The sequence below is a fragment of the Pelecanus crispus genome, chromosome 15 (assembly GCF_030463565.1).
Source record: "Pelecanus crispus isolate bPelCri1 chromosome 15, bPelCri1.pri, whole genome shotgun sequence".
Taxonomy (NCBI): domain Eukaryota; kingdom Metazoa; phylum Chordata; class Aves; order Pelecaniformes; family Pelecanidae; genus Pelecanus; species Pelecanus crispus.
In genome coordinates this window covers 9357483-9385308 of record NC_134657.1, presented here as the reverse complement: position 1 = coordinate 9385308, position 27826 = coordinate 9357483, and the positions used below count along the sequence as shown (strand labels likewise).

The window sequence follows — 27826 nt, the reverse complement described above, 5'->3', positions numbered from 1 at the left end:
TTAAATGTTCCCAGAAGAACTGACGGCACCTGCCAGGCCTTGCCCTGTGTAGTTGGTGTCTTTTGCACGGCACGGAGCCAGAAACTTAGTCTTCCGTATCATTTTGTTACAGAAAAAGCTGAATACACCCGAGCACAACTCTCCCTGAGCAGTAATTAAGCTGGACTAGCTGTAGCATTGCACCGGCAGTGACCGTCTTTGAACAAAATTACGAGAATTTCAGCAATAACACAGCGCGAGAAGCCTGCCCTCTGACACGGGCACCCTTCAGAGAGGGCTGATGCTTGGTAGGGAGCATGCCGGTTGGCGGCTTCCCTCCCGTGTAATACTGCGGAGGACCTAGCCCAGACCCCCACGTCCCGGTCTCGCCTCCCGGGAGAGCTGTGGGGAACTCTTATTGTAGAAAAGAGCGATTTTAAGCTGCTACCCGACTCTGTTGAGCTGATCTTACCTTTAAAGAAAAGGGCCCCCATCTCGAGGGGGTCTGCCCAAGGTACCTCTCTGGCATGGCGGTGGGCAGCCTCTCTCGAGCACTGCACACAGAACAGAGTTCCGTAGCAACAGCTCACATTTAGCACACTTCTCACTTTAGCGCAGGTTGACTGTGCCCCAGTTTTGAATTCTCCTTAGCAATGCTCTGTGTAAGCGTGTGCGATTTGCCCCGGTCCCGTGCAAGAGGCTCATCCCGGTGCCATTGCTGTTGTGATGAACGTTCTGTCCCTTTGCCTCGTAGCTGTGAACACGTGTGCCCTGAACAACGGTGGCTGCGAACACGACTGCGTGCAGGTGACGCTGACGCAGCACCAGTGCCGGTGCCGGCACAATTACCAGCTGCGGGAAGACGGCAAACGCTGCATCTGTGAGTCCCCTCGAGCGCGCGCAGGGAGCTGGGGAGCTTCGCTTTGGCCTTTTATTCAGGGGCAGCTGAGAGCTGGGGGGAACAGGGAGCATGCACTTGCATGCTCAGATATCAAGTAGATCGGACCGGGGAGGTCCTCTCCAGTAAAAACTCTGCACATTATATAGTCATGGACATATTCTGCAGCTTATTCTGAAAGGCAAGAAAGAGCTGAAGGAGTGTAGCCAACAAAAAAAAGAAATTGTATGAAGGCACACACTTCTGAGAAAGTGAAGGAACAGCAGCGTGTCGCAGCGGGATGGGATCTTCTCCCTCCGCTCACAGACAGCTTTCTGGCTGACCTGCTCCCGGCTGCAGGAGGGGGAGAAGCTGAAGGGGATGTAGAGCAGAAGTTTAATCTCCTCATTCACAGCAGTCGGCATTCAAGAAGTAGGAGGGAAGTCTTTCGCTGTGAAGTGGCTAAGGGAAAAGGAACAACTGGGGTATTAACAATGCAGCAGTCGGTGGGGTTTTGTAGCATCTGTCCAGGTCCTGGAGCAGCTCAGAGACTGGCAGACCTCTCGATAGGAGCACTTGGAACAAATTTCCCTAGTACTTGCTCTGTCATCTCTGTAGAGGGACATGCCCATGGCAAGCTTCTGCATGAGAAGTTTTACTCAGATTAGTGCCTGCCTTTTGCAGGATCTCGCACCGTGTAAATCCTCCTGCCTGGATGGAGCAGTGAACAGTAGCAGAGCTCTTCTGTCTGGTGAACGGTCTTTCACAGATTGCAGACTTTTTTGCTAGGCATAACTGCTCGGTGCTCTGTTTTCCCATAAGCGTAATGCCAACGAGAGCTAGGATTAGTACAAAATAAGCCTGCCTCTTCCGCTTTGACCCGCAGTGAGGAACCCCTGCACCGACAGGAACGGCGGCTGCATGCACCAGTGCCGCAACCACCGCGGAACAGCCCGCTGCGAGTGCCACCCTGGCTACCGGCTGGCGCCCGACAATAAGGCCTGTGAAGGTAAGCTCCCTGCAGCAAAGCTTTCATAGAGAAAAGCAGCTGTATCTCATGGGGTGCAGTAGTGCTCAATCGTAGTAACTACCAGCGTTTGCGAGTTTAACGGAGCCATGCACAAGCCTTCCAGAGGGGTGGCATGAAAGCGCTCCGCTCATGTGTGTCCAAGAGCCCTGCTCGAGCTGTCCGGAGCAACACTCGAGTTTCATGTGATCCAATTTCCTAGGAAGCTTTACAGTCATTCTGAACTCTTAACTCTGTTTCTTTGTTGGTCTGCACCCCAGTGAAGGATTCAGGGTGCAAGAAATGGGTGAGAAACTCGGAGCCAGTAACAACTGTCCTTTTGAAAGAATGTGTGTGGCTCAACCCACTTTGCTTATTGCTTGCTCATCTCTTGCAGACGTGAATGAATGTCTGACTGGACTAGCCATGTGCGCACACCAGTGTCTCAACACTCGCGGCTCCTTTAAGTGTACCTGTAACCCGGGCTACGAGCTGGGGGCAGACGGCAAGCAATGCTATCGTGAGTACTGCATGCAGACCCCTGGCTCAGGCGGGGACGGGAGGCGGTTTGCTTCCACAGGCAAGCGTTGGTGTGCTATCTTCTGTCAACTGTGGGGCCGAGTTACAGCAATCTTTCCGAAGAATTTCTCAAGCAGGTTTGAGTCTGTTTACTCTCCCACCAAGATAAAAAACTTTGTCGGCTCTTTAAAGTTACTGTGAAGCTACTTTTGCTGGTTTAGGCAATTTATTTGGAGCCATTTGGCTCCAAACAGGCCAAGTTCTGCTCCTGGGGACTTTGTTGGATAAGTTCAGTCAGCTGCAGATGTGTAACCGAAGAAGGAATTGGGCTAGTGAAGTGATCACATCTGCTCCCATCAAGGAAAGAAATAAACACTCTTATGCAAGACTGAGCCAGATTGTCTGTACATCTTTGTTCAGCTCATACGCATCAGCAGGGACAGTCCAAAGCGGAGCTATCGGCACTTAGCACTAGCAGCCCCCTTACAGATGAAAGCCACCATGGCAGTCCCAGTGCTGGCAGCTGGTGTTACTGGGAGCCGTGATGCTCCACCTGTGCAGCTCGGTCAGGCTGCAGCTCTTGCTGGGAGCCTGCCAAGGGTATGAAGGTAAGGCTTTGCAGACCATAAATGGGTCTTGAAAGGCATCAAACGGGGAGCAACATGAGGAACTACGCTGATGACATGCTATTTAAGAGCCTAAGCACGTACACACCTTTCTTCCTAGGAACACAGTTGTTCTTGCACCACGTATTCTGTAAAAAAAATATCCCATAGCTCAGTTGCATGTGCACCTGCACATTTACCTTCAGCTGTTGGGGTGAAGATGCACAGTAGCCAGCAAGGATTGGGTTTTAGGAAACCAGGTCTACACCTAAGAAATCTTAGCTACCTCCTCACCTCACGCTGTGACTGCAGCAGGGAGGATCACCCTTTGTGGCTTCAGCCAACTGGCCCACAGGTGACAGAAAGCTTAGTTTTATTGCTGCTCAAGTCTTGGTTTTCCAGGAAAGCCCCTGATAAGATGGTCAGCCCTGGAGGGTCACTTTTGACAGCAGGGACAGTGGAAGCACAAGGCCCACTCGCGTTCTGACGTGGCTCCTCCAGTTGTTGCAGCTCATTGCCATAAGCACTGACATTGCCATAAGCACTGACAACACCTCCACTTTGGTGCCAACTACAGAATTAAGTAGCCTTCTTGTATGAAAAGTGTTTCTCCCTGCCCCCTCTAGCACATTTCTCTGGTTGTTCTTGCATTAATAAGAAAAGGAAAGACAGAGGGACCATATTCATGTTGTGAAATCTGGAAGATAGCCTTCCACCACGGCACAGCTTTTGTTTTTGACATGCACAGATCCATTGGGAAGCATCAAGCTCCCCTTCTTTCATCGGGTCTGAACACACTAAAAACTCAAAAATGTTCTTGAAGGCAGAAATTGTTTTCCTGAGGTTCAGGATTGAGTCAAAGCTCTTTTAGTTTAAGAAAGCTTAATTAACTAGACTGAAGTTTATGTAAACTTTGGCAAGCTAAGAAGATATACGGCTGCTATTGATGTTTGCGCCTACTATTTTTGACATGTCAGTAACTAACATTTCTAGCTGTAGGCATCTGGGTGTTTCTGTAGTTAGCTGTATTCTGCTGCTCCCTTTTCTAGTTGGCATCAGAACAGCTCTGTACTTACGAAGACCGAGCCAACTTTTGGTTGGCAGCACATACTGCCGCTTGTCAGGAATGGGAGCAGTTTTGTCTGCAGTCTGGTTCATCTCAGATTGTCCGGAGCCTGCTCCGCAACTCCGTCCCTAAGAGGCTACATGGGGCGTTGCCCTGCGATCCATCAGCTTATTTTTATACATCGCTTCCCAGCCCAGCAGCAGCCTCTGTGCAAAACTATTTTCATCCTTTCCCCACTGCAGATCACTCTTCTCCTCAGCAGGGCTGTGCACACAAAAACGCACGTGCAGGGAGCTCGGCTGGAAGCTGCTGTGCAGGTGCCTGCTCGAGCGCAGCACCGAGGGAAGGTGCAGGCCAGCCGGTATGTACAGATGTGCAGCATCCTAACCAGTGCACCTTTTCCAGGGATAGAAATGGAGATTGTGAACAGCTGTGAAGCCAACAACGGTGGCTGTTCCCATACATGCCACCACACCAGCTCTGGCCCCGTCTGTACCTGTAACTTTGGCTATCGGCTTGAAGAGGACCAGAAGACATGCACTGGTAAGGCAAGGGAAAAGGTACATATCTTGTTTTTGCAAGCACATCTCGGGTAATCCGAATCTCCGTATCTTAGCTACTCCGTGTATATGCACTACAAGCAGGTTAACAAAGCTAGAAACAGATGCAAAGTAAAAGGAGATGAGATACTGCTCTACTTGAAGACATCCTCAAACTTCCACTCAAGACCTGCTTGGACAGCAAATGTTGACTTCAGAACTAGCTAGTTTTTCCCTGCTGAAAATGCTCCAAGGTGGCATTGGCAGATACAGAGACTTGCATCTCAGATACCTATAAGCCTACGTCTAGAAGGGATGATGCTCAAAACATACCATCTTGCCTGTTATCTCAGAGGAAGCAGCAGTGTAATTTGAGTAAATGAGTGATGTGGATGAGTCACTAGCTGCAAGCCAAGTGTAGTTCAGCCCCATCCGGTTCTATAAAGTCTGTGCTAATGGAGAGCTAAGGGCGAAACGCACCTCGAGCTCTGTAAATGCTATGAAGTTGAGGCACGCACTTTCTGTTCCATTACTCTGAGCCCTTGCAGCAAATAACCTAGAAACCCGCTGTAGTGCTCACTAGCCAGACATTTCCTGCACCAGTGTGTCAGGCTGTGGTTTGCTCCCGTGCTCATGAGCGGGCTGTGGCTCAGACTTGCACAGCGAGGCTGGGCGGGTGTTTCCATCCTTCAGGCAGTCCAGAGCTGTAAGAAATGCTGGTGCCCTTCCTGCAGGTCAACCGGGGGTCTGTGCCTCAGTGCATTGAGGCGCTTACACCTAAAGACTTCTCCTTCTATAAAACCAGCAAGCGGGAGGTTGCTAGCAAAGAGTAACAGCATGTAGCGATGCAAAACAATACTTATGTATTTCTGTGCGGTGTAGAGTTGCAGTTCATATTACTCAAGAAATAAGTCTTGAATTTGTTTCTTCTTTGTTCAGTCCCACCTTCTTCCCACAGTTTTCAAGGAGCACGTCTGCCCAGGACATCTGTTAGGAACAGGTACACTCCTTAGCAGGCTGCCACGGGCACCTACAGTTACTTGTGCACAGGGGAGCGACTCCTCTGCCAGAGGAGAGGAGCCCAGAATCCCCAGGACATTTTCTTTCCTCTGTGGCTCCGAGGAAGCTGTAGGAGCTGTCTCCATACAACAACAGGAGCAAAAAAGCCAGGACCTGAACTGAAGTCTGCTCTGAAAGAACATCATTCCTTTGCATACTACAAAGCCCAGTGCACTTTCTGTAGCCCAGCAGTGCTATTTCTTTTCCTACCAGACACCTCCTTGCTCCAGCCTCCTCTGGTGGGAGGGGATGCTTCACAAACCCCACTACTACTTGGGCACCATGGTAATTCCACTTCACAGTGGGCAGATGAAGCCCCATAAATACAACGGGCTTGCAATGTAAAGCTGCAGGAGCTCCGCTTTCTCCAGGTTATCTAGGTCCATCCTGCAGAGAGTTCTCTGAGACAGTTTGAAGGAACCATGCAGTTCTCACCCATCTCCGTACCTGACATCAGTATTTGTAACAGGGTAAATCCAAAAGCAAGAGTCAGTGGTACGGTTGGAATCACCCCCTGTTGTAAGCGCACAAAACCTTTTAAGAGTGATCTCAAACTGAAAATCACGGTTAACTTCCCACAGGCCTCTAGGATTCCTCCCTTGGCTGGGGAGCACATTGCCAAGGATGATCTGTCAACATAAAGCTCACTTATTTCAGAGGAAAGCAGGAATACTAGCTCAGCATTTGGCAGCCAGATCGGTAAAAGCTTACCAGAACTAGTCACGGAGCAGTTTTAACAAGTACTGTCACCACTGCAAAGCTAGATGTGTAGTAACATCCAGTGCCCTTTGTTTTTTATTTAGATATTAATGAATGTGACAGTGGTTCTCACTGTTGTCAGCAAGACTGTTACAATTATCCTGGAGGCTACGAGTGTGCCTGCTATGCTGGATACAGGCTCAGCACGGATGGCTGTGGGTGTGATGGTAAGCAGACACATCTAGCCGGACTCCTGCAAGTAACCCAGCAGTGCCGCAGTCCTCAGCCTTGCGGCATGCCAAGAGACACGCACGGAACAGGCTCCTCTAATTCTGGGTTTCTCTATCTTGTCAGCCTCCTCAGTTTGCCTGCTGTTAAGGCAACTCAGCTATTCTAACCCATACACTAGCCCAGCACAGCTGAGGAGCAGCAATGGGGCTTTTAAACACACTGAATTCAACCCAGGATATCTCAAAGTGAGCTGGTCCAGGTCTGACCCGGACTGATTCACAGAACTCCTTTTACATTCAACCCCAGAGGCCAACGTTGCCCATCATTTTCACCCGAGACATGTAGGCAAATAAAAGCGTATAAAGTACAGCTAAGACAGTAACTAACGTGAGCTTTTAATAAAGAGAACAAGAAATTGTCCTACCTGGTTGCAAACAGCCAGGCATTTCTTCCAGCTTCTCCCAGCTCGTAGCAGTTTTCCTGTCAGCTGAGGAGTCACCTTCTTAGCATAAGGAATTTGGGGCTTTTTTCCTCCTAATGAGTTGTTCTCACTACCAAAGCTCTCCAATAACATTTCACAGGTGAAACCCCAGGCTTGCCCACTTGTTTCTACACAATTAGTGACAGAAGTTAGCTGACACCTAGCACATGGTATTTTGAAACCCAGGGCTCCCTGAACCACTTGGGTAGGCGCACTCAATTTGGGGAGTCAGATGGCTTCACATAGCTACCAGAGAGGATGCCATCAGCATCAGAAACATATCTGGGCCCCTGCCCTGCACCGAGCGCCTGCTCCCATTAACTGGCGTATCCCGTGTTTTTCAGATGTGGACGAGTGCTCTTCAAATAACGGTGGATGTGAACACACGTGCCAGAACCAGCTAGGGTCTTTCCAGTGCATGTGTGAGATCGGATACAAACTGGATGAAGACCGAAGGAGCTGTGTCTGTAAGTGCAATGTCCATGCCACTGCACAGCAGGCTGCCTGCCCCTCGTCCTGCTCTTCCCTGGACACAAACCCAGCCAAGCCAGGACCAGCCCTGGCTGGAGCTCGTTAGCCCCGCACACAACCTCTTCCAGCTTTCTCACCACAGTTGCTATTAGCAGTGGAAAGGACTCCCGCCACCAGTAGAAAGCATTCCCCTGACAGGACCAGTCCTGTTTTAGTCACGTTACACAGCACTTTCCAAAGAAGCGTAGGGGATTTTGGCACAGCTGCACTTACAATAGTCTGCAGGGATGACTCTGCATTAACCAACAAACCAGAACCCTTTCCACAGTCACCAGCCTCTATGGTTTGTCCTTATAAGAAATAATAGATTTTTTTTTTTTAAGTGGTAACATCTTTATGCAACTACCAAAAGCACCATTGCCCAACTCACTTGGTAGGGCAGCCAGCACCCCACTCGCTCCATCTAACAACCCCCAGCAGCGTTGCCCAGGTCCCCAGAAAGGCTTTCCGAGGTCTGGACCCAGCAGGGCAGCACTTGGTGCCTCCACACTCAGGCAAAATGCCTGAGCCCCCTCTGGCCCCCGGGCTTTTATAGGGTCTGCAGCCCCTGCCCCAGTTCCCAAGTGTGCCTGCGCTTAGCTTGATTGCCTGCCTCTTAACCCTTGCCTGCCCTGCAAGGGAAGGAAACCGGTAGCTGTACCCGATCGATACGCTTTCCAAAAGGAGAACCAAGCTGAAATGCTTAATTTCGTTGGATAGGCAGTCTTGCGTAATTTTCCAGAAAAGAATTAACTCACCTGGAAACTCAAAGAAGCTGAGTGGCTCTGGTCAGAAAAACAGCAGGGCAAAGGGGATGGGGTGAGCGTGGGCTCAGTTACCTGAAAGGCCAGAGCTGCGCGTCAAGGTTAAGATCAAAGCTTCTCCCATAGATTTGGACATCACTTACCTGGCCTGTGCCCATCCTAGCCAAAACGAACAAGCAAACAAGTTGCAAAAATTTTAGAGGTGTCAATAGAGAGATCAGTGGTGCAAACTGTGCCAGATCAGATGCACTGGCCCTGTACAGATATTTCTGTTTTCCCTTTCTTATTACGGAGGTTCTGTCCTACCATTCACCTCTTAGAGATCTCGTCTCTTTTCCCACTCTGACATTGTCATCTCCCTGACTGCTTCCCTAGCTATAGAGGACCCTGTGGAAGCTCTAGACGGTCAGCGCCCCGTTATCCGCCCAATCCCTCATGTTGCAATCCTGCGAGATGAATTTACCCAGCTCTTCAATGATGACTATGAAGAAGAGGAGGAAGAGATGGAAGCGAGAGGAGAGCACACACTTTCAGAAAAATTCGGTAGGCGTTTTGCACTGGTAAATGGTATGCTTTGCTCAGAAGTCTTCAGAATCAATTGCACGTGCTAGGTTTAGTTGTGTTTGGTGAGCATACCCACGAGACTTGTTGAGTACCTTTTCTACATACACAGACCCTGTGTTACAACACAGATGCATTTAGCTTTGCCGCAGCCTGCACCCAGGGGGTTTCTCTGCCCAAACTCTCCGAGATGCTGAGGTGGCCCCGGGGAGGGCTGTTCACCCGCAGCACCTCTCGTTGCAGTCTGCCTGGAGCACACGTTTGGCCCCGACTGCAGCCTGACCTGCGAGGACTGCCAAAACGGAGGCACGTGCAACGCGGAGGAGACCGGCTGTGACTGTCCGGCAGGCTGGACCGGCGTCCTCTGCAACCAGAGTGAGCGATGCTGGAGGGCAGCGGGCGAGAAAGCTCCTCTCGTCCCTGCTCCGGGATGCATGGAGGCAGCAGCCGTGCACAGGGCTGCGGCAGCCGGCTGAGCCTTGCTTCTCTCTCTCGCCCCAGCCTGCCCGGCCGGCACCTTCGGGAGGAACTGCAGCCTGGCCTGCCGCTGCCAGAACGGCGGCACCTGCGACCCCGCCACGGGCGCCTGCCGCTGCCCGCCCGGGGTGGCCGGCGAGCTCTGCCAAGACGGTAAGCCCACGGCTCTCCATCGCCCGCTCCACGCGGCAGCGAGGGCGATCCCCTTCCTCCTCGCCGCAGCCCTCGCCAAGGCGCGGGGACCTGAGGGGTGCGGGATGTCCTTGCGAAAAGGCAGAGCGGCACCTCTGCAGGGCCCTGAAATCAAGCACAGAACACTGGGGCCTCCCTTGCAGTTTTCTTTTCTCCCTAAAACGTTTTCCTGTAAGGAAATAGCGACCGCGAGTTGCGAGCGATGCTCCCCAGCCCGTGGCAGTAGCTCCTTTCTGTTTCCCTTAGCCTGTTAGTAGAGCACTTGCCGTAATTTGGTAAGTCGCTATTACAGCCACCCCTGATGCCGCTCTTTGATGTTCCAGTTGTGCTTCTCTGAAGCCTTAAAATGTTTTCCACGGACTGCCTTATGCTGCTCCCTTTGTAGCTGTTCACTGAAAGCATCTTTCAACTCTTTTGCTGAACCGTCCCAGTGTGAGCGGCTCTAACACACCCCTGCTCCGCCCGACCCGGTGGGTCACCTAGTCTCACGTGGAAAGAAGTCTTTTTAATAAGGAAAAGACGGTAAAGGGATTCTTCACCCACAAGACAGTGCTCCAGGTAGCATGCCTTGTCTTTGCACTGGAAGACCTTTGCAGTCCCCATTTGCTGCTCGGCAATGACCATGGGCAGCCATCCGTATTTCACTGGACATTCGGTGGTGGACATGGGAAAGAATGTCAGAACAGATGTTCAGTGGTAAATTTACAGAACCGCGGAGGTATTTTCCACTGAAGAAAAAGCAAAGCCTTGAAAAGTTGTGACAACAGTAGTTACCGAAAATACTGCAAAAGGAGGTGTCACTTGCTCTTGGTAGGTATTTGTTCTCCCAAAGACTTAAAATCTGGGGACATAATCTGAAAACACAGAGCGAGACAATAAGAGATTCAGAGAAAATTACTTCAGACAAATGGTTAGGAGCATCTGGGAACTATTACTGAAGGAGAAGAGCGAAGCAGAATGTAGATGCAAGAGATACCCCGACCTCTTCTTGCTGTAGGAAGGAGGTGATTGCGGGCTACAGAGAAAAAACAGGAAGGTGAGATTAAAATAAGCAATGAAGAACTGCTCTGTTGTCCCAGGGTGGCATTTCCTCTGCTCAAACTGTCTGCTTTTCTCGTACGGGAGAAGGCGTCTGCTGCCTGGACAGACGCTGGCCGGAGCATTCAGCTGCCACGGTCTGGCTGCCACATGCTTCTAACAGTAAGATCTTTAGCACGACAGAGAAAGAACGATAACGCCCATAATAGCGCAGATATCATTCTTATTTACCAACAGCAACAGCCTCATGGATTACTTTCTCACGTGGGAAAAACTTGACTTCTCAGAGCCCTGCAGGGTAGGTTTCTAGCCCAGCCAGCATCGCCATTTCAAGCGGGGTGCAGGGCTGGTGGGTGCCCTTGAGGCACCTCGCGGGGCTGCAGAGCGGCAGCAAGCGAAATGTGCTGTGCCCGGGCGGCAGTGCCGACTGCTGACGCGATCTGATTTTGAGCTGATGCAGGGAGTCTGATCGCTCTCATCCTCACCTCATTGCGTAGGGACACAAGCACATTCCTGGCCAGAAAACGAGCCAGCTGCCTTCTCAGCACTCGCTGCATCCTTTGCCTAGGTTCATTTCATAGAATCATAGAATCATAGAATCGTTTAGGTTGGAAAAGCCCTTTAAGATCATCCAGTCCAACCATTAACCTACACTACCAAGCCCACTCTAAGCCAATCAAGGGTAGACCAGACTGAACCATGTCCCCAAGTGCCACCTCTGCCCGTTTTTTGAACACTTCCAGGGATGGGGACTCCACCACCTCTCTGGGCAGCCTGTTCCAATGCTTGACCACCCTTTCCGTAAAGAAATTTTTCCTGATTTCCAACCTAAACCTCCCCTGGCGCAGCTTAAGCCCATTTCCTCTCGTCCTATCGCTAACTACTTGGGAGAAGAGACCAACACCCCCTCCCTGCCCCCTCCTTTCAGGCAGTTGCAGAGAGCGATGAGGTCTCCCCTCAGCCTCCTCTTCTCCAGGCTGAACACCCCCAGCTCCCTCAGCCGCTCCCCACCAGCCCTGTGCTCCAGACCCTGCCCCAGCTCCGCTGCCCTTCTCTGGACACGCTCCAGCACCCCAATGTCTTTCTTGTATTGAGGGGCCCAAAACTGGACAGAGTTATTCTGATGTTATTCCGCTTTGATTTTGGTATGTTTTTCCTGTGGTCTGCTGGAAATAAAATGACAGGCTGAAATTGGCTTGTCTTCCCAGAAAATCTCTCTCTGTTACTAGGGTGCCCTAAAGGATTTTTTGGCAAACAATGCAGGAAAAAGTGCAATTGTGCCAACCAGGGTCGTTGCCATCGGATTTATGGAGCCTGTCTGTGCGATCCTGGCTTATATGGACGCTACTGCCACTTAGGTATGCTTGTCCTCATCTGGTTTACAAGATACGTATTATTCTTAGATTACAGCCTTTCTAGGTACCGTCCCTGGGAAGGGCCAGGGCTGAGTGGCAAGGTTTCTGTCCCTTGCCCTGTGTCGTTTGGCTGTGCGGGTCACTGACCAGCTCTCTCCCTCTGCATCCAGTCTGCCCAAAGTGGGCGTTTGGCCCCGGCTGCTCCGAAGAGTGCCACTGCGTGCAGCAGAACACGCAGGACTGCAACAAGAGGGACGGCTCCTGCCGATGCAAACCCGGCTACCGCGGCAAGCGCTGTGAGACGAGTGAGTTGCCAAGAAGTATTCACGGAGCATGCCCCTTTCTCCCCCCGCAGACTCTTTCCCCCTAACTCATTTTCTTGGAAAAAAGCTCAGCTCCCTTTCCACTCTCCTAAGACCGTCTCAGCTCTTGTTATTTCAATGAGGAATGAAACTTGCTGTCAGGCTCAGTCACGTTAGGTTAGCAGGCAGAACCTGTGCAGCCGGGCAGCAGAGCCCGTAAACGTGGCCGGTGGACCTCGTCCAGCCCGCTGCGCCCAGCCGTCAGCGCGGGAGGGTGCTGGCCTGTGCCCCTCGCTGCGAGCTGGGGCTGCCCGCTCCTCCAGGGTCGGTCGAGTAATGCCAGATGCTCTGTCTTTTTAATTATGATTGTCAACAGCCTGTGACCCTGGCTATTACGGGGAAGGCTGCGAGAAGAAGTGCAGCTGCTCTCCAGAAGTGTCCTGTGACCATGTCACCGGAGAGTGCCGGAGAGAGTGTCCCCAAGGCTACCACGGGGAGAACTGCGATCAAGGTAAGGCGGGGACCCCGCAAGGCAGCTCTAAGCCTGCTGTAAACTCACGATTCCTCACACAGGCAACCTTCTCCTTCACAAAACAGCACGAAAAAACTTCCAGAACTCCTCCTGCGCTCTCTCAGACCCCCTGGCCCACTGCAGTTGCTCTAATGAGTGGAAGGTTGAAATGGCTTTAGAGGACACAAGAGCTGCCATTTGCGGGTCTTTGTAAAACGCTGCAATCTCTAAGGCGGGGAAGCGGGATTTCTCATGCATAATGAGCCTTTCAGAAAGGAGAACAAGGTCTCACTTTCTCCTGCCACTTGGGTGTCTCTGCTTTTGTAGATGAAGGTGATAGAGATCAAGTTATCTCTTCCCCCGCTTTGATGTATTTTTGCTTCCAGGCAATCAGTGCCCAGCAGAACGGTATTGTCTTTTCCGCTCCGTTCTCTATTTTATATTGAAACTCTATTTGATCTTCAAGGGGAAGGGAAACTTTTATATTTCATTTACATTGGGATTTAACTTTCTGCCTCTGTGTGAACCTCCTAGGGCAGTTTTCCGCTCTTCACATAAAGGGCCAGTTGGCAGTGCGGTAACTGATCTGCACAGCTCTGTGCGCGCAGCGTAACGCGCGAGCTCTGAGGGCGCAGCTTTTCAAGACCCTGGGAGGTAGCCGGGGTGTCAGAGAGCTCGACTTTCTTCGAACAAAGGTGTTTTGAGTGAACCTAATGGCAGTGAGTCATTGGCACGGGGCGATGATTGCAGAACATGAACACAGGCCTTGGAAAATAGTAACTTCTGCCAGCCTGAGAGCTGATCAGTGGCTGAGCAGCCAAGCTCCTGCTCTTGTTGCCTCCGTCTGAATCACACTTCAGCTGGTCGGATCCAACAGAAAATGCAAAAAGTTGAACTGTGGAAGTCCGCACTTGAAGACATGCTGCATTCAGAGAAGACACGCTGCATTAAGGGGCTGGTAGTGGTCAGCATCTGAATTTTGATTCAAGCACCCCAGGAGTTTCTGCGCTAATTTATGTCTAACCAAGCACTCCATCCGCACCCAACCCAGAAGTTCTAACTATTAACCTAATTTGCTAGCACATGATTATCTTGCATAACACCACAACTGATAGGAGATAGCCGGTCTGTCGGTCAGAACAAAAGCTGCAGACGGTCACAAAAAGTTCCAGCACGAGCAAGTGCTAACAGAGCTAAATAGCGTTAGGAGGAGAGATGCGAGCAGCTTTTGCGGGGCTTGTGCGCCTCGCAGGGGTCCCGGCAGCCCCGGAGCCCCCCCAGCACGGCGCGACGCGCAGCAGCCTCCAGAGCCCGGCGGCGCCTCGGCAGGGCGGGCGCTTTCGGTCGGGATATTTTTAAAAAGAATAAGAAAGGAGCTGAAGCCTGCAGGGGGGAGTCACAGGAAATAACACAAATATTTGTATAGAAATAGTAGGCTCTTGGCTGTTGTTCGGATCTGGCAGTTATTAAAGGGTGAAGACAAACATCTGCCATCAATTAGCAAAGAGGAGGAATAACAAAAACTCCACTGTGTCACTTGAAATCTACGCACTGGTGTGCTTTTCCTGCGCAATTTGTGAATGCTGCTGTGTGTGCATCTGCCGGAGCCTTACGAAACATTGGCTTCGCTGAACAAGAGGGACTGCTTTTTTGCGAGACTCCGGTAGGATTTGAGGATCTTTGGGTCTGACACCCTCAGTCTGCACGCAATTAGCTGTCTGCTAAATTGTGTCACGGGGTACAAAGAGTAAACCGAGCTTTCTGGTATCAGCAGGACCACCCTGGCATTCAGAGCAGAGGGAAGGGAAAGCGCTTGCTCCTCCCGCGGATGGGGCTGCTTCTTCTTTATTGCTTTACATCAGCGTACCTGCTGCAAACTTTGCAGCTGCTTAAAAGCCTGGCTTTTGCATTCCGGAGGCATTCAGCCAGGGCAGTAAAGAGCCCTCACAGCAGTGCAGGGATGGTACGGGTCTGGGGGCTGTGAACCCAGCGTTCTGCACCCCAGCACAGAGAGCAGGGTGGCTCAGGCCCGTGGGATGAGCGCGTGTGTCTCGGAGGCTGAGCAAAAGCGCATCCTTCCCGACCCATTTGCCACGCTGTCGGCGCCTGCAGCGGTGCTGCAGTACGGCCGGCTGCGGCTGCTGCCGGGGGCACAGCCCTGCGGGGTGCAGCGGCGAGGGAACGGGTTATTTTGCGGAGTCACGTTCACGCTTTGGAGACCGGTTTGGCCTCAGCTGTTGGGCGTGTGATAGGTCGCTCCTCTATGGAGAAATACTCGCTGAAAGTACAAGCAACAGCAGCAAGGTGGTAGGCGAGCAGGCAGCTCGAGGTGGCGGTGTGAAATGCTGTAGAGGCCCCCGCTGCAGGTGACCGGTGTGGATAAGAGCGCGGTCACAGCCAGGACCGTCGGCGTGGTCTTCCTCTGCAGCGTGGGAACCTTTCGCAGGCGGGCTTTTGCGCACAGAGCCGGGGGCTCCTTTGGTGTGCGGGGTCTGATGGGTGATACGCTCTCGGAAAAGGCATCTCGGGAGGGGGCAGTTTTCACACCGCTGTTTTTGCTGCAGAGTGTCCGGAGGGGACGTTCGGGGCGGGCTGCCGGCAGCCCTGCTCCTGCGGGGGAGCGCCCTGCGAGCGGACCACGGGGCAGTGCCTCTGCCTGCCCGGCTGGACGGGACACGACTGCGGCCAAGGTGAGGAGGCAACGGGAGCAAATGCGCTGCGGTAGGGATGTAGGCGTGTGGCTGTTATTTCCCTTTTGCTGATACTAGTTTTAAAAACATCTAGCGCAATCAGAACTGTCTTCATGGCAAGTTAGAAAAAATGCAGCTTTTGATGGTAAGTCTTAAACAATAGCCTCAGCTAGCTTAGCTCTGTTGTTGAAGCTGAGTGAAGTACAAGGAAGTAAACAACATAAACAGTAGAAAAGATGAAGGTATTTTTCATTGTCGCAGTCCTTAACATAGGAAAGGAGTCCTTCTTTGCTGCCGTGTATTTTTAATTGCCTTCGCCATATTAGTCTTCAACTGATGGAGAACTAGAGAATCCTAAGTTAAAAACTTTTCCATGGCCATAGAGTATTACAGCAGCTGGAAGATATTAGTCACGTATAGATGTCCTGCTCCTAAGAGTTGACTGGGCGATAAAACCACCCATGCACGGTGCTCCCCATCCATTTTGAACCGACTTTTTTCCAGGCCCTGGCGCAGCTTAGGAGCAGTTAAGCAAGGATTCTCGCCCCAGTTTTATCAGTTCTTTGCCTTTTGCTTCTCCTTTGCAACTAAAAGCAGAGCTGGGAATGCTGACTAATGTGCTGTCCGGCCGCGTGACGGCAGCGGCCAAGACCCTTTGCCAGCAGCACCATTTCCTAGCAAGGAGCCCTTGTAGCTCCCCACAAGTAGATGCGAATGCAAAATTGATGTGAAAGTACTTCCCCAGGGCTCCCACGCTGTTTATAAAACAAAGCAATGTTGTCCTTGCTAGTAGCAGTGTATTGCCAAACAAAAGCCCATGTTTTGCGCAAAGCACGGACACGAACGAGAAAGGGGAGGCATTGCCGTGCACCAGAAAATAGACAGACGTGTCCCTCTTACGCCTCGGCGGTGGTCCCGATGATTTGTGTCCCCTCTCTGCCTGCGCTCCAGCTTGCCCTGACGGTCGCTGGGGACTGGGCTGCCAGGAGATATGTCCTGCTTGTGCGAACAACGCCAGCTGCGATCCCGCCACGGGAGCCTGCCGCTGTCCACCCGGCTACACCGGCCCTCGCTGCCAGGACGGTGAGTGCTGTCTGCTGTCGGCCCCTCACGCCCCAAGGGCCGTCTCCAGCTGGAATGAGGGTTGTTCAGGCTGACCTGGAGAACCTGCTCCAGCGAGCAGAGTGGCCAGCTATCGACCAGGCACCACCGCACTCATCAGGGCTTAGCGCCGCATACGCCTCCGTTGCCTCACACGTTGGGGCGCGGGCTGGGTGCTTCCCTTGAAGTCCCTCTAGTCCTGTGGTGGCTTTTGCGTCGGCAGAAAGGGATGTAAAGACCTAAACCCGTTGCCTCGTTCAGCCCAGAGCTGGGCGCGCACGCTCGGACAAGGAGCGTCAGCGCTCGTGGCAGCTCCGCAGAAGCGCGCTGCGGTACCCGTCGGGTCTGCCGGGAGGAAAGCCCTTGCTGCGGCGTTTCGGCAGCCGTTTGCAGTTGGTACGTGTCTGCATTGGCAGTGTGTCCGCCTGGCTGGTTTGGCCCCGACTGCCAGCTGAGCTGCAGCTGTGGGAACGACGGACATTGCCATCCCGTGACGGGGACGTGCAGCTGCGCGCCTGGCTGGACAGGGTATAACTGTCAGAGAGGTATCGTACCCGCTGTTTATTGTCCGATGCTCCTGGAAGATGCTGATCTGTGCAAAGCTACGCTGTCATTTGCTTCATTCTCATCTTCGTGCTGTGCCTCTGCCAGAAAAAAACCTCTCTCTGAAATCCTTTCGGTTGCTCTGCTCTGTCCTGCCGGTGCCGCCAGGTGCCGCTTGCCTTTCTGTAGTGGGCTTGCTTGCAGAATGAATTCACGTCAAATATGTGCTAATGTAGCACCCGCTCTCACTGTCCCACTGGCTTTTCTGAGGACCTACAGCCGTGTTTGTCCTGCCTGAGTGAGCAGTTGTATCAATGGCAATAACACCCCGAGGAGGGGGCGGCGCTGTCCCCGCGCCTTTGCTCACCAGAGAAGCTGAGCAAGTGGAGCCCACGCCCTTCAGGTCCGCTGCCTCCTGTGTTTCAGCCTGCGACGCGGGTCGCTGGGGTCCCGACTGTGCTCACGCCTGCAACTGCAGCAACAGCGACGGGAGCTGCAGCGCAGAGACGGGGCAGTGCATCTGTGAAGCTGGCTACACGGGCAGCCGCTGCGAAAAGAGTGAGTGCTGCCGGTGGGCTGCCCTGCTCGCCTTTAAGCCGAGCCAAATGCTATGAATTTGTTTTCCCGGGGGAAGGCATAGGGCAGGCAGGCCAGGAGGCTTCTGCCTTCTCCCCATAAAGGTAGCGGAGGAAGTTGTGGCGCAGATTTCGCCATCGGTGCTTCTGGGCTCAATCACAGAATTCCAGTCCCCACGCCCCGTCTGTGATGTTCCCAGGCCGGTCCTGCCCTGAGGGTGGTCGGGTGGCCTGGGTACGTGTCTGTAAGGGGCAGGGCAGAGCCCACCGGTCATCCTGAAAATGCAGCTGGCAGATATTGTTATTTCCATTCAGCGCCTGGGCTCCTGCCTTAGCATAGCTTCCCGGGGACGCCAGGAAGGGACGGGCGCCTCAGTCTCCTTTGCTTCTGCTTGCCAGAGTGCCCGGAAGGATGGTTTGGGCTGAGCTGTCGGCACCGGTGTCAATGTGACAACGGGGCTGCCTGTGACCACGTCAGCGGGGCCTGTACTTGCGGCCCAGGCTGGCGAGGAACCTTCTGTGAGCACGGTAAGTACCTTCGCCTGGGGAGCCGGCGCTGCCGGCGGCTCCCGTGGACCACGGCCTGCTTGCCAGCGCGGTCTGCGCTCCTTCTCTGACCTTGCTGCCCCGTTACAGCAAAGAGCATCCCTCGGGATGGTGATGGGGGAAACCGCAGGTCCGCAAGCCGCTAAGTCGCTGCTTTTAATTCCGAAGGGAAAAGGTCTAGGGGAAAAAAAAAAAACAAAAAAGACTAACAAAATGTAGACAAGGAGTAAATGCATGGCTGCCTCAGTCGCCTGTGTGTGTACACGCGTTGCACACGGGGTCTTGGAGCGGTGTCTCCAAGGGGTCCCTGGGTGCAGAGTCCTGGCTCCTGCACCAACCTGCTCGGCGGCTTGGTGGGCAGAAACCTAGCGCTGGTGCTGTTCTGATGCACCGCAGCTTTGTCCTGTACCTTGAGGGTCCGTAGTGGACAGGCATCCGATATTCTGCTGCCCTGCCGGGGCGAGAGCCACCAGCCGGCGGCTGTCACGCTGGGGCAGCATTATATCGGCAACAAAGGCCACCAAGAGGCACCTCTTCTCTGCTGGGACATTTCCAGCTCTCTGTGTAGGCATTTTGTGGGGATCTTTTGTTTTCCACAGCCTGTCCTGATGGATTTTATGGACTGGAGTGCCGGGAAGCCTGCGACTGCCTGAACGGGGCACGCTGTGACCATGCAACGGGCCGGTGCCGCTGCCCCGCCGGCTGGGACGGCCCCCGCTGCGGCCAGGGTAGGCGTCGTGGCCGGGCGCCCGCCCGCTGCAGCTGGGGACGGGACGGGACGGGACGGAGCGAGGCAGGAGACGGAGCGAGGCAGGAGCAGCCCCCCCACGAGGCGCTCCACAACCCTCGCCGTCTCTTGCGCTGCTAGGTCGTAGAGCCCGGAGGTTTAGGTGTCTGTTCCCCAGGTGTGATTTTTCTCTGCGTGGAAGTTAATTCTGTGGGGCAGAGAAGTATTTGGTTTCGGAGAGGGACTGGGGGGGTCTGGCTGAACCTCCTGTTGTTGAATGTAATGAGGGCTTGGGCATCCAGCAGAACGCTTTCCAAGTAGATACAATGGTGTAACATTGGCAATAACGACAGTGTCCGTGTTTGGCTGTCAGCCACCTGTAGAATACAGCTGTTATTTCCCCATAGCACCATAAAAACCAACTTACACAGCCGCCCGCAGCAGCCACGCGCCCGTCTTGGTTCCTCTCCCAGACAAGTGCGTTTGGGATGGTTAGCAGGGCTCTGGCTGATGCAATTCCTACCCGCTGCCTAACGGTTCTGCCTGCTTCTGCTCCCACGAAGCGTGCCAGGAGAACAGGTACGGCGAGAACTGCAGCCAGACGTGCAACTGTTTCAACAACGCTACCTGCAACCACGTCAGTGGCCGGTGTCTCTGCGCAGCCGGGTGGACGGGACCCACGTGCCAGCAAGGTAACGCACCTTACGGTCGCTTCCTAACCCAGGCTGTCTGCTTCCTCTGCCAGCGTGCGTTAAAAATGCCATTTCTCTGGCTGGGTCGGAGTTTTCAGTGGAGCAGCAGCTACAGAAAGCTGAGACAGTTCGATAGCCAGGCAAGGCTGCAATAAGAGCTGTGCAGCGCTTCCCAACTCATTCACAAAGAGGCAAGCCAAAAGTTTGCCTTCTCCAAGAGCACCAGAAATTGCACTGACCTGCAGTTTCATAGCAGCACACGGAGTAAGGGCTTGCTCATCCAGCGCACTGAGCGTTCGGACGCTGTCAGTGATGCCTTAGGCACAGCCCGGTGAAACTCTGCATGAGACCGATTATTCATGCGCCTAAAATGGCTTGCTTTCTCTGCCGAGCCCTGGCACTGTCTGGGTCTAGGAGAGGAGGAGGTTCTGCAGCTCAGGACCGAAGGCATAGGTTCCCAACTGAGCGTCTCTCCTGGCTGCTGAACGCACGCAGCCTTTTTTCTTTTGTGTATTTGCCACCACCAGAGCTAAGGAGACTCTAAAGAGATCAGGCACGCAGTGCCCTGTGTCATCGCTGCCTCGTACCTGAGCCGGTAAAACACCGGCTGCCTTTACACGGGCATCTCAGCAGCCTCAGGGTGTCGTCAGCTCCTCTCCCTGCCTCTCGGTGCAAGCGATAATGGCTTCATTTCGTGTATCAGCCCCTCCGCAGGCTACCAGAGGCGTGCTCTTTGCCTTTGGACCTGCGTTCTTGTCGTGGTTTAGCCCCAGCCAGCAGCTCAGCACCACGCAGCCATCGCTCACTGCCCCTGCCCCGATGGGATGGGGGAGAGAATTGGAGGAGTAAGAGTGAGAAACACTCCTGGGCTGAGATAAGAACAGTTTAATAATTGAAAAAAAGTAAAATAGTAATGCTAATAGTAACAGTATAATAATGATAATAATAATAATGATATACGAAGCAAGTGATGCCCAATGCAATTGCTCACCACCCGCCGACCGATGCCCAGCCAGTTCCCAGCAGCGATCGCTGCTCCCCGGCCAACCCCCCCAGTTTCTATACTGCCCATGACACCGTATGGTATGGAATAGCCCTTGGGGCAGTTGGGATCAACTCTTCTGGCTGTGCCCCCTCCCAGCTCCTTGTGCCCCTGCCAGAGCGTGGGAAGCTGAAAACTCCTTGACTGGCATAAGCAGTGCTGAGCAACAACTAAACCATCAGCGTGTTATCAACATTCTTCTGCTACTAAATCCAAACCACAGCACTGTGCCTGCTACTAGGAAGAAAATTAACTCTATCCCAGCTGAAACCAGGACAGTTCTGACTTGGGTGTTTGGCCTGGTTTTTCCCTCAGCGTGCCCGGCAGGTTTCTACGGGAGGGGCTGCCGCCAGCGCTGCCTCTGCCACAACGGTGGCACGTGTGACCCCGCCACGGGGCTCTGCGCTTGCCCCGAGGGGTGGACGGGGCTGGCCTGCGAGCTGGGTGAGTAACGCTGCATCGGCGGCGCCGGGAAGCGGGCTCTGCCGCGAACCTGTCCCGGTTTGGGCTCGTTCTCCTCCGAAGGCTGGGGGTGATGTGCGCGGCTCCGGCGGCATGCGCCCACGAGCGAGGGTCCGCGGTGCGGGGCGGTGGGCGTCAGGGCGGCGTCTCACCGTGTGCCTCCCCCCAGAGTGTGCGCAGGGACAGCACGGGGCAGACTGCCGGCAGCGCTGCGAGTGCCGTCACGGCGGGCTCTGCGACCGCCAGAAGGGCCGCTGCGTCTGCCAGCCCGGGTGGACGGGCGAGAAGTGCGAGAGCCGTAAGTGGGGCGCGGGGGGCCTAACCGTGGGTGCCGCACAAGGGGCTTCTGGGGACCCCGGGATTTTTAAGCGAAGACATAACATTTGGATTTCAGCACTGCTGAGAGAGCTCACGGGTGCCGCGATTCTGGCTGCGTGCCCTGGTTTTGCCCACCTCTGTGCCTTCTGCTGGCCTCTGAGGGCCGTCCCAAAAGCGATGGCGCACACAGAGGCCGCACCGCAGCCTGCGACGGTGCCAGCGGGAGAGGGATGGGGTCCCCCAAGGCACAGCCCCCAGGCAGCAGCGCAAGGGCGCAGGCTCCAAGCAGGGATGCAAGGCAGGACAGCAATCCCCCCCTCACCTGCCTGGTGAAACCAAAAAGCCAAGTGAAGTTCTTCCTCTGTCCCGTTTATTTTAAGAGTAGCAAAAGATCATCTCCTATTCATTCTTTCTTCTACGCTTCCCTGTATTATATTGACCCTAAATGCCTGGTTTCGGTCTGAAGCCCCGGCAAATAATCATGTCTGCCATTCCAGAACGCTCCTGCGTTCACCTTATCTTTAAATGTAACACATACCCTGGCAAGCCCTTTGCTATGAGGAGTGTTGAAAAGGCTATTGCCTTACTAAGAGCAGCAGCAGGGACTTCGTCGACTACCAGCACAGCAAGCTGCTTCCCTTTCAGGGGTCATGGCACCTCAGCCTGGCATATTCCTAATATTACGGTGTAAAAGGCCGATGCTGTTACTTGTCAGCTGAAGTCATAGAATCATAGAATCATAAAATTGCTTTGGTTGGAAAAGCCCTTTAAGATCATCCAGTCCAACCATTAACCTACACTACCAAGTCCACACTAAACCAATCAAGGGTAGACTAGACTGAACCATGTCCCAGAGTGCCAAATCTACCCGTTTTTTGAATGCTTCCAGGGATGGTGACTCCACCACCTCTCTGGGCAGCCTGTTCCAATGCTTGACCACCCTTTCCGTAAAGAAATTTTTCCTAATTTCCAACCTAAACCTCCCCTGGCGCAGCTTGAGCCCATTTCCTCTCGTCCTATCGCTAACTACTTGGGAGAAGAGCCCAACACCCATCTCACTGCACCCTCCTGTCAGGCAGTTGTAGAGAGCGATGAGGTCTCCCCTCACCTCCTCTTCTCCAGACTGAACACCCCCAGTTCCCTAAGTCTGGCATAAGGGGGCTGCCCACCGCAGCTGTGTCTGCCGTCAGCCCTGTCACAGCGCGCTCAGGTTTCTTGGGAGCGAGGGTGAGCAGCGGGATTCTGCCGCATCCTCCGGCACATCGTCCCCTCCCAGCATCGTGTCACACGCTTCCAAAACCCCACTCCTAGACCCCCCCAAGCAGCAAGGGCCCCGTCGCGAGGCAGCGTTAAGGTGCTGGGGTGGAGGTGATTACAAAGGACGGGCGTTCGGAGGCTTTGGCTTCCAGGTGCCCCTGTGGTTCTGGCCGTCGCCCCGGCGACTTTTCCTGCCTCACCCTGCTCGCAGTTGCTTGCACTGAGCTCACCCACAGGTTCACTTTTATAATGCCTTTCAGTATAAATTAATTAAAAAACACCTATCCGCAAATGCAGAAATTATACAATTTTTTTTTTTTTTTTTTTTAAAAAAGGCTAGAATCCTCTCCTTGGCTTCCCACAGCGCTGTATTTCAAACTGCATCTATGTGCAAATACCTGCCCAGCTGTGCACAGTGCAGCCACGCTCCTGCGTGTCCAAACTTGGCCCTTGCATGGCCAAGCAACCTGTTTGGACAGTTGTACGGGGACTTACTGATTTTCTTGCGTTCATTCGTGAGGCAGAAGTGAAAATTAGGCTCACGGATTTTTGCCTCTGCAGTGCTAACCTCTGCATAATGCTGGTACTGCACGCGTTTTGTTTTGCAGCTGCTTTAGAAACCAGGTGCATCTATGACAGCAGAAGCAGCAGCAAAACTAAACGATGGCTGCCGTGATTAAAATGTACTGTGCTGGTGCCCAGCTCTCATTAAACAGTGCCAGGAATAGCACTTCTGAGAACATGTGGCACAGGTAGAGACACTCGCACTGAATTAGGTGACCGCCAGTGGTACACTTCACGCTCGTGTACCCTGAGCAGATTTGCCTGGCGATGCTGCTGAACCACGCATGCTCCTGCGCGCGGGGGCAGTGGGCATGCGTTCAGCTCTGGGCTGTGCAGCCATTTCCCGTGCCATGTGTGCCGTGGGGCGTGGGAGGGACCGCGGTCCCCGCGCTGGCAGGCTGGTGCTGCCCATCGCTGCGGAACCGCAGGCAAGTGGGGCCGTTCGCTCCAGCCGCACCACTTGCCAGAGTGATAATACCTTTGCGGGCTGGCAGATGTCACCGGTCTTGTCAGAGCACTGCTCTGGCTTGGCAGGCATGAAAGGGACATAAATAAAGTGAAGTGTGTGCCTACAGAAACTGCGGTGAAAAAAGACCCAGGTCACCTTGTTTGTGTAACTTGTCGTCTCTCCCATGTTTGCATCTCAAGCTTGTCCAGAGGGGCTGTTTGGGGCACGCTGTGAAGAGCACTGCGACTGTGGGGACAACGTGTCGTGCCATCACGTTACTGGCGCTTGCGATTGCCCCCGTGGCTGGAGGGGCCGGCGCTGTGAGAAAGGTGAGCCAGCACCCCTTCGGCGGCCCGACGCCCCTGCACCGCGGCTCAGGGGAATCTGAGGCTCCTTCCAAAGCCTGGGAAGGAGAGAAACTTTGGTTTTAGTAAGACTTAGAAACTGTGGCAAAACCTTTTGAGGAGCTGACAGCCTGCCCCGAAAGAGGCATTTGGGTTGCTGCAAAAAAACGCTGTCTAGCTGGCCGCTGCGGCAGGGCCCTGGCTCAGCACCACATGCTGCAGCCGGGTGCTGAGGGCTTTCGGGCACTAACAACAACTTGAAATCCCATCAGGAGACTCCCATCTCCTTGCTTGTTTTCCCGCAGCCTGCCTGCCGGGTTCGTTCGGGAAGAACTGTGCCAGCCGCTGCGCCTGTCCCCTGGGAGTGCCGTGCGATCACATCACCGGCCGGTGCGGCTGCCCGCCGGGCTTTACGGGCTCTGGATGTGAAAAATGTACGGAGAAGGGAGTGATCCTCTTACAGTTCTGCTGACGGGCACTGGGAACATGATGGGTCAAGCAATTGCTACATAAAATAGAGGGGAGAAAAAAAACAAAAACAAGAAAAAAACCCCACCAGCGAGCTGCGCCAAGGAGCGACTCGCATTTTGGCAGCTGGGTGCATGCCCGCAGAATGTTAGCAAAGCACAGGGAGCCAAGTGGGAAATCAGAGCTATGTATTTATCCAGAGGATTAGCAATAAATCAGTATTAAAATGAGCTCCTGTGGGTATGAGCAAGTCTGGAAGAGACAGAGGCATATGAGTGCATTCCTTAACCAGGGGACAGGGGTGTATTTGCGATGCCTGTGTGTGTGGGGACGGAAGCTTGCGGGAATCTGAGGGCAGGTAGGGCTAGCATTGCTAAAAGCATCTAATGCCTTCAAGGACTTGGTTTTCTTTTCAAGCCAAGTCTTCCCTGGAGTCAAGGAACCATTTGTGTGTGGCTCCCTTTGCTTTTTGGGTGGCAGAGAACTTTCACTGTCGTAAGAGGCTTCCTAAATCCTGGCTTCAAATAGAAAGGGGAAAGAAGTCGTGCACAGAGGGGTGGGGTAGCTCCCGCTACGCGAATCTGAGTCGCCTTGGTGCCCTCTCTGCTGCCAGCCTGCCTGCCAGGGACCTTCGGTGAGGGCTGTGCTCAGATCTGCCAGTGTGCCGGAGCCACCCAGGAGTGCCACCCCGTCACCGGGGCGTGCGTCTGTGCCCCCGGCTTCCACGGTCCCACCTGCCAGCTGGGTGAGTCCGCGCTCGGCTCCTCTTCTCCTTCACGCACCTTTGCAGGTTGCCGCCCAAGGCCGCGCTTCGTCCTGAAAGCACGGTGCCGGGAGCGCCAGCGGTGCCGGTGCAGAGTGCGGGGGACGTGCTGGGCTGACCGCTCGGGGAGCAGCCAGCTCGCTGGAGTGGCTTCAAAGCAGAGGTTCTGGCTGGTTGCCTTGCCTCGTTTCTTGCCGGTGGTCGCCTTTGTCCTCACTGGCTTGGCCAAGGCCTGCTTTGCTGTGTTCTTAACCATTGCCCAGCTCTTACGGCTCGGGAGCTGCGGCTGTCCAGGCAAGTGTTTTCTTGCTCCCTTGTCCAAGCCTGACCCTGCACACAAACGAGAGGCTCTGACCGCTGTCGTGTCTCTCGCTGACTAATCTGCAAGTAGGAGTTCATGCAACCAACACATCATTGTCATGTGCACTCACGGGGGTTTTTTTGCCACTTTTCTTTTGCATTGTGGGATACTTACCAGCTATATCTTCAGCAGAGAGGTTCTGAACGGTCCGAAGCTCCTTGGTGGTGTTGCTTGTTTCCATGAGATTATTTAAAAGTGCTTTCTGGGGTTTTCTTTGGCTCCTGCTAAACAGCCAGCACCTCAGTGAGCTGTTGCGTTCCTGCGCTTTAGCGGGTGCTGCTGGGAGGGCAGAGGCACCTGAGCACGGCTTGCAGGAGCTTGTGATGTCTGTGATGTATGGGTCACAGCTGACACCATTGGCTCACGCCGAGGGATGTGAGTATGTGCCTTGCGTGCCCTTGGCGCATTGCTCTAGCTGGTTGCCTCCTAAGTGCTTTGGAGCAGCTCTGCGCTATGAAGCAGATCAGAAACCCATCGGCTGTGCCAGCCTGGCACAAACCCGCTTCCAGCAGAGCTGTCTGCTTCCTCTCTGATGAAATGGCTGCGTGAATCCACGTGGTGGGTTTTTCCAGAGAGTTTGGACCTTGTTCTCATCTTTTTAGGCCGTTGTTTCTTCTTTTTCCGCAGCATGCTCCCCCGGGTGGTACGGCCGTAACTGCGAAAGGCCATGCAAGTGCAAGAATGGGGGCCTGTGTGACATTACCACAGGGATGTGCCACTGCCCGGCTGGCTACATCGGCGCTGACTGCAGTATCGGTGAGTGCCCGGGTCAGCCGGGGGGGACATGAGCTCGCAGGAATTTCCTCAGCGGGAGGTGAGCGGAGGTGGGTGCAAATCCTGCACACAGCCGGGTTGCTGACCCTGCGGGAGATGAGCAGCATTGCAGTGACTGACTCCCACGGCGGCCCGTCGGCAGATAAAGAGCTCCTTGTCCCGCTTCACAACCTGTGCTGTCAGCAACGCCCTCCCCGCTTCAGTTCGGAGGCCGGCGTGCGTAGTGCCAGCCTTACTGCGGGAATGCAGTTGCAGCTGATCTCGTTTTCTGTCGGTCTTAGCCACGGAAACATTTTCTTGCTCCGTTTGTTTTGCGCCAAAACGGTTTCTCCACTAGGAAAGGCCTGACACATCAGCCTTTGTGTCACTGTATTGCTGTCTCGCTGCTAAAAATGCTTTGCTCATCCAGCAGAAGGAAACCTAAAAGCTCTCTGCCCGGTCTGCCAGTCGCACTGTGCAGGGTGGCAAACTCCCTTCGGGCCCCATGGCTTTGCTCACGCGCCATTGCAAAGTCCTTCCAGCCTCGCCTACAAACGCAGCCAGCTGTGCTTTGGCGTGACCAAGGCGGCTCAAGGTCTTCCTCCCGCCAGGATGTCCTGCTGGTCGCTACGGCACAGACTGTGCGCGGCTGTGCTCCTGCGGGGACGGCGCTGCCTGTCACCCCGTCACCGGAGACTGCGTTTGCCCACCAGGAAGAGCTGGGCCTGCCTGTGAGCAAGGTAAGTATTAGCTGCAGGGTGGCGCATCAGGACAAGCAGGCATTTCAGGCAGAGGGTTGGAAAAGGTCCTGAGTGGGCGCCGATTGCCTTGCCCTGAGGCCTCTGCCTGTGCTTGGGTGCTCCTGCCCGAAGCCCGCCGCGGCCAGCGTGCCTGCTGCCACCTCCTCCTGTCCCACAGGCTGCGAGAAGCACCGGTACGGGGCGGGCTGCCAGCAGACCTGCTCCTGCCGCAACGGGGGGCTGTGTGATGCAGCCGATGGCTCCTGCTCGTGTGCGCTCGGCTGGACGGGGAAATCCTGCGAATTAGGTAAATCTGACTTGGATGCATTGTCCCGCGCTGGCCCAGTAGCTGTGGAGCTCGCTCAGTTTGTTTCATATTGGGTGCAGTTTCTGTTATCCCCACCCGTGCCTGTTCTGCCGCTGAGCAGCTCTGCTGCTGCATCTTCCCTGCAGAATGCCCGCCGGGAAGGTACGGTGCTGACTGCCAGCTCCGCTGCGCCTGCCTGCACAACGCTACCTGCGACCCGGGGACGGGAGCCTGCCGCTGCCCCGCGGGCCACTACGGGCCCCTGTGTGAACACAGTGAGTTGTGGCAGAGGAAACACCTTCGGCTTTGCGAGGGGGGGATCTTTTCAAAAGCTCATCCAGAGAGCAGGACCGT

The 27826-nt window shown here is 54.2% G+C and overlaps 1 protein-coding gene across 1 annotated transcript in view; it reads left to right on the top strand.

Moving 5' to 3' along the window:
* Nucleotides 1-27826, top strand: part of MEGF6 (multiple EGF like domains 6) — a 104312-nt gene that overhangs the window by 74161 nt on the left and 2325 nt on the right. The window contains exons 7-34 of the mRNA XM_075721539.1: nt 734-859; nt 1743-1865; nt 2260-2382; nt 4458-4595; nt 6454-6576; nt 7406-7528; nt 8711-8878; nt 9140-9271; nt 9398-9526; nt 11833-11961; nt 12129-12263; nt 12637-12771; nt 15336-15461; nt 16413-16544; nt 16979-17107; nt 17532-17663; nt 18080-18208; nt 18826-18954; nt 19517-19645; nt 21003-21131; nt 21319-21447; nt 23937-24065; nt 24386-24514; nt 25162-25293; nt 26300-26428; nt 27037-27165; nt 27344-27472; nt 27619-27747. Of these exons, the coding sequence (XP_075577654.1) occupies nt 734-859; nt 1743-1865; nt 2260-2382; nt 4458-4595; nt 6454-6576; nt 7406-7528; nt 8711-8878; nt 9140-9271; nt 9398-9526; nt 11833-11961; nt 12129-12263; nt 12637-12771; nt 15336-15461; nt 16413-16544; nt 16979-17107; nt 17532-17663; nt 18080-18208; nt 18826-18954; nt 19517-19645; nt 21003-21131; nt 21319-21447; nt 23937-24065; nt 24386-24514; nt 25162-25293; nt 26300-26428; nt 27037-27165; nt 27344-27472; nt 27619-27747 (3654 nt within the window). The remainder of the gene's footprint in view (nt 1-733; nt 860-1742; nt 1866-2259; nt 2383-4457; nt 4596-6453; nt 6577-7405; nt 7529-8710; nt 8879-9139; nt 9272-9397; nt 9527-11832; nt 11962-12128; nt 12264-12636; nt 12772-15335; nt 15462-16412; nt 16545-16978; nt 17108-17531; nt 17664-18079; nt 18209-18825; nt 18955-19516; nt 19646-21002; nt 21132-21318; nt 21448-23936; nt 24066-24385; nt 24515-25161; nt 25294-26299; nt 26429-27036; nt 27166-27343; nt 27473-27618; nt 27748-27826) is intronic.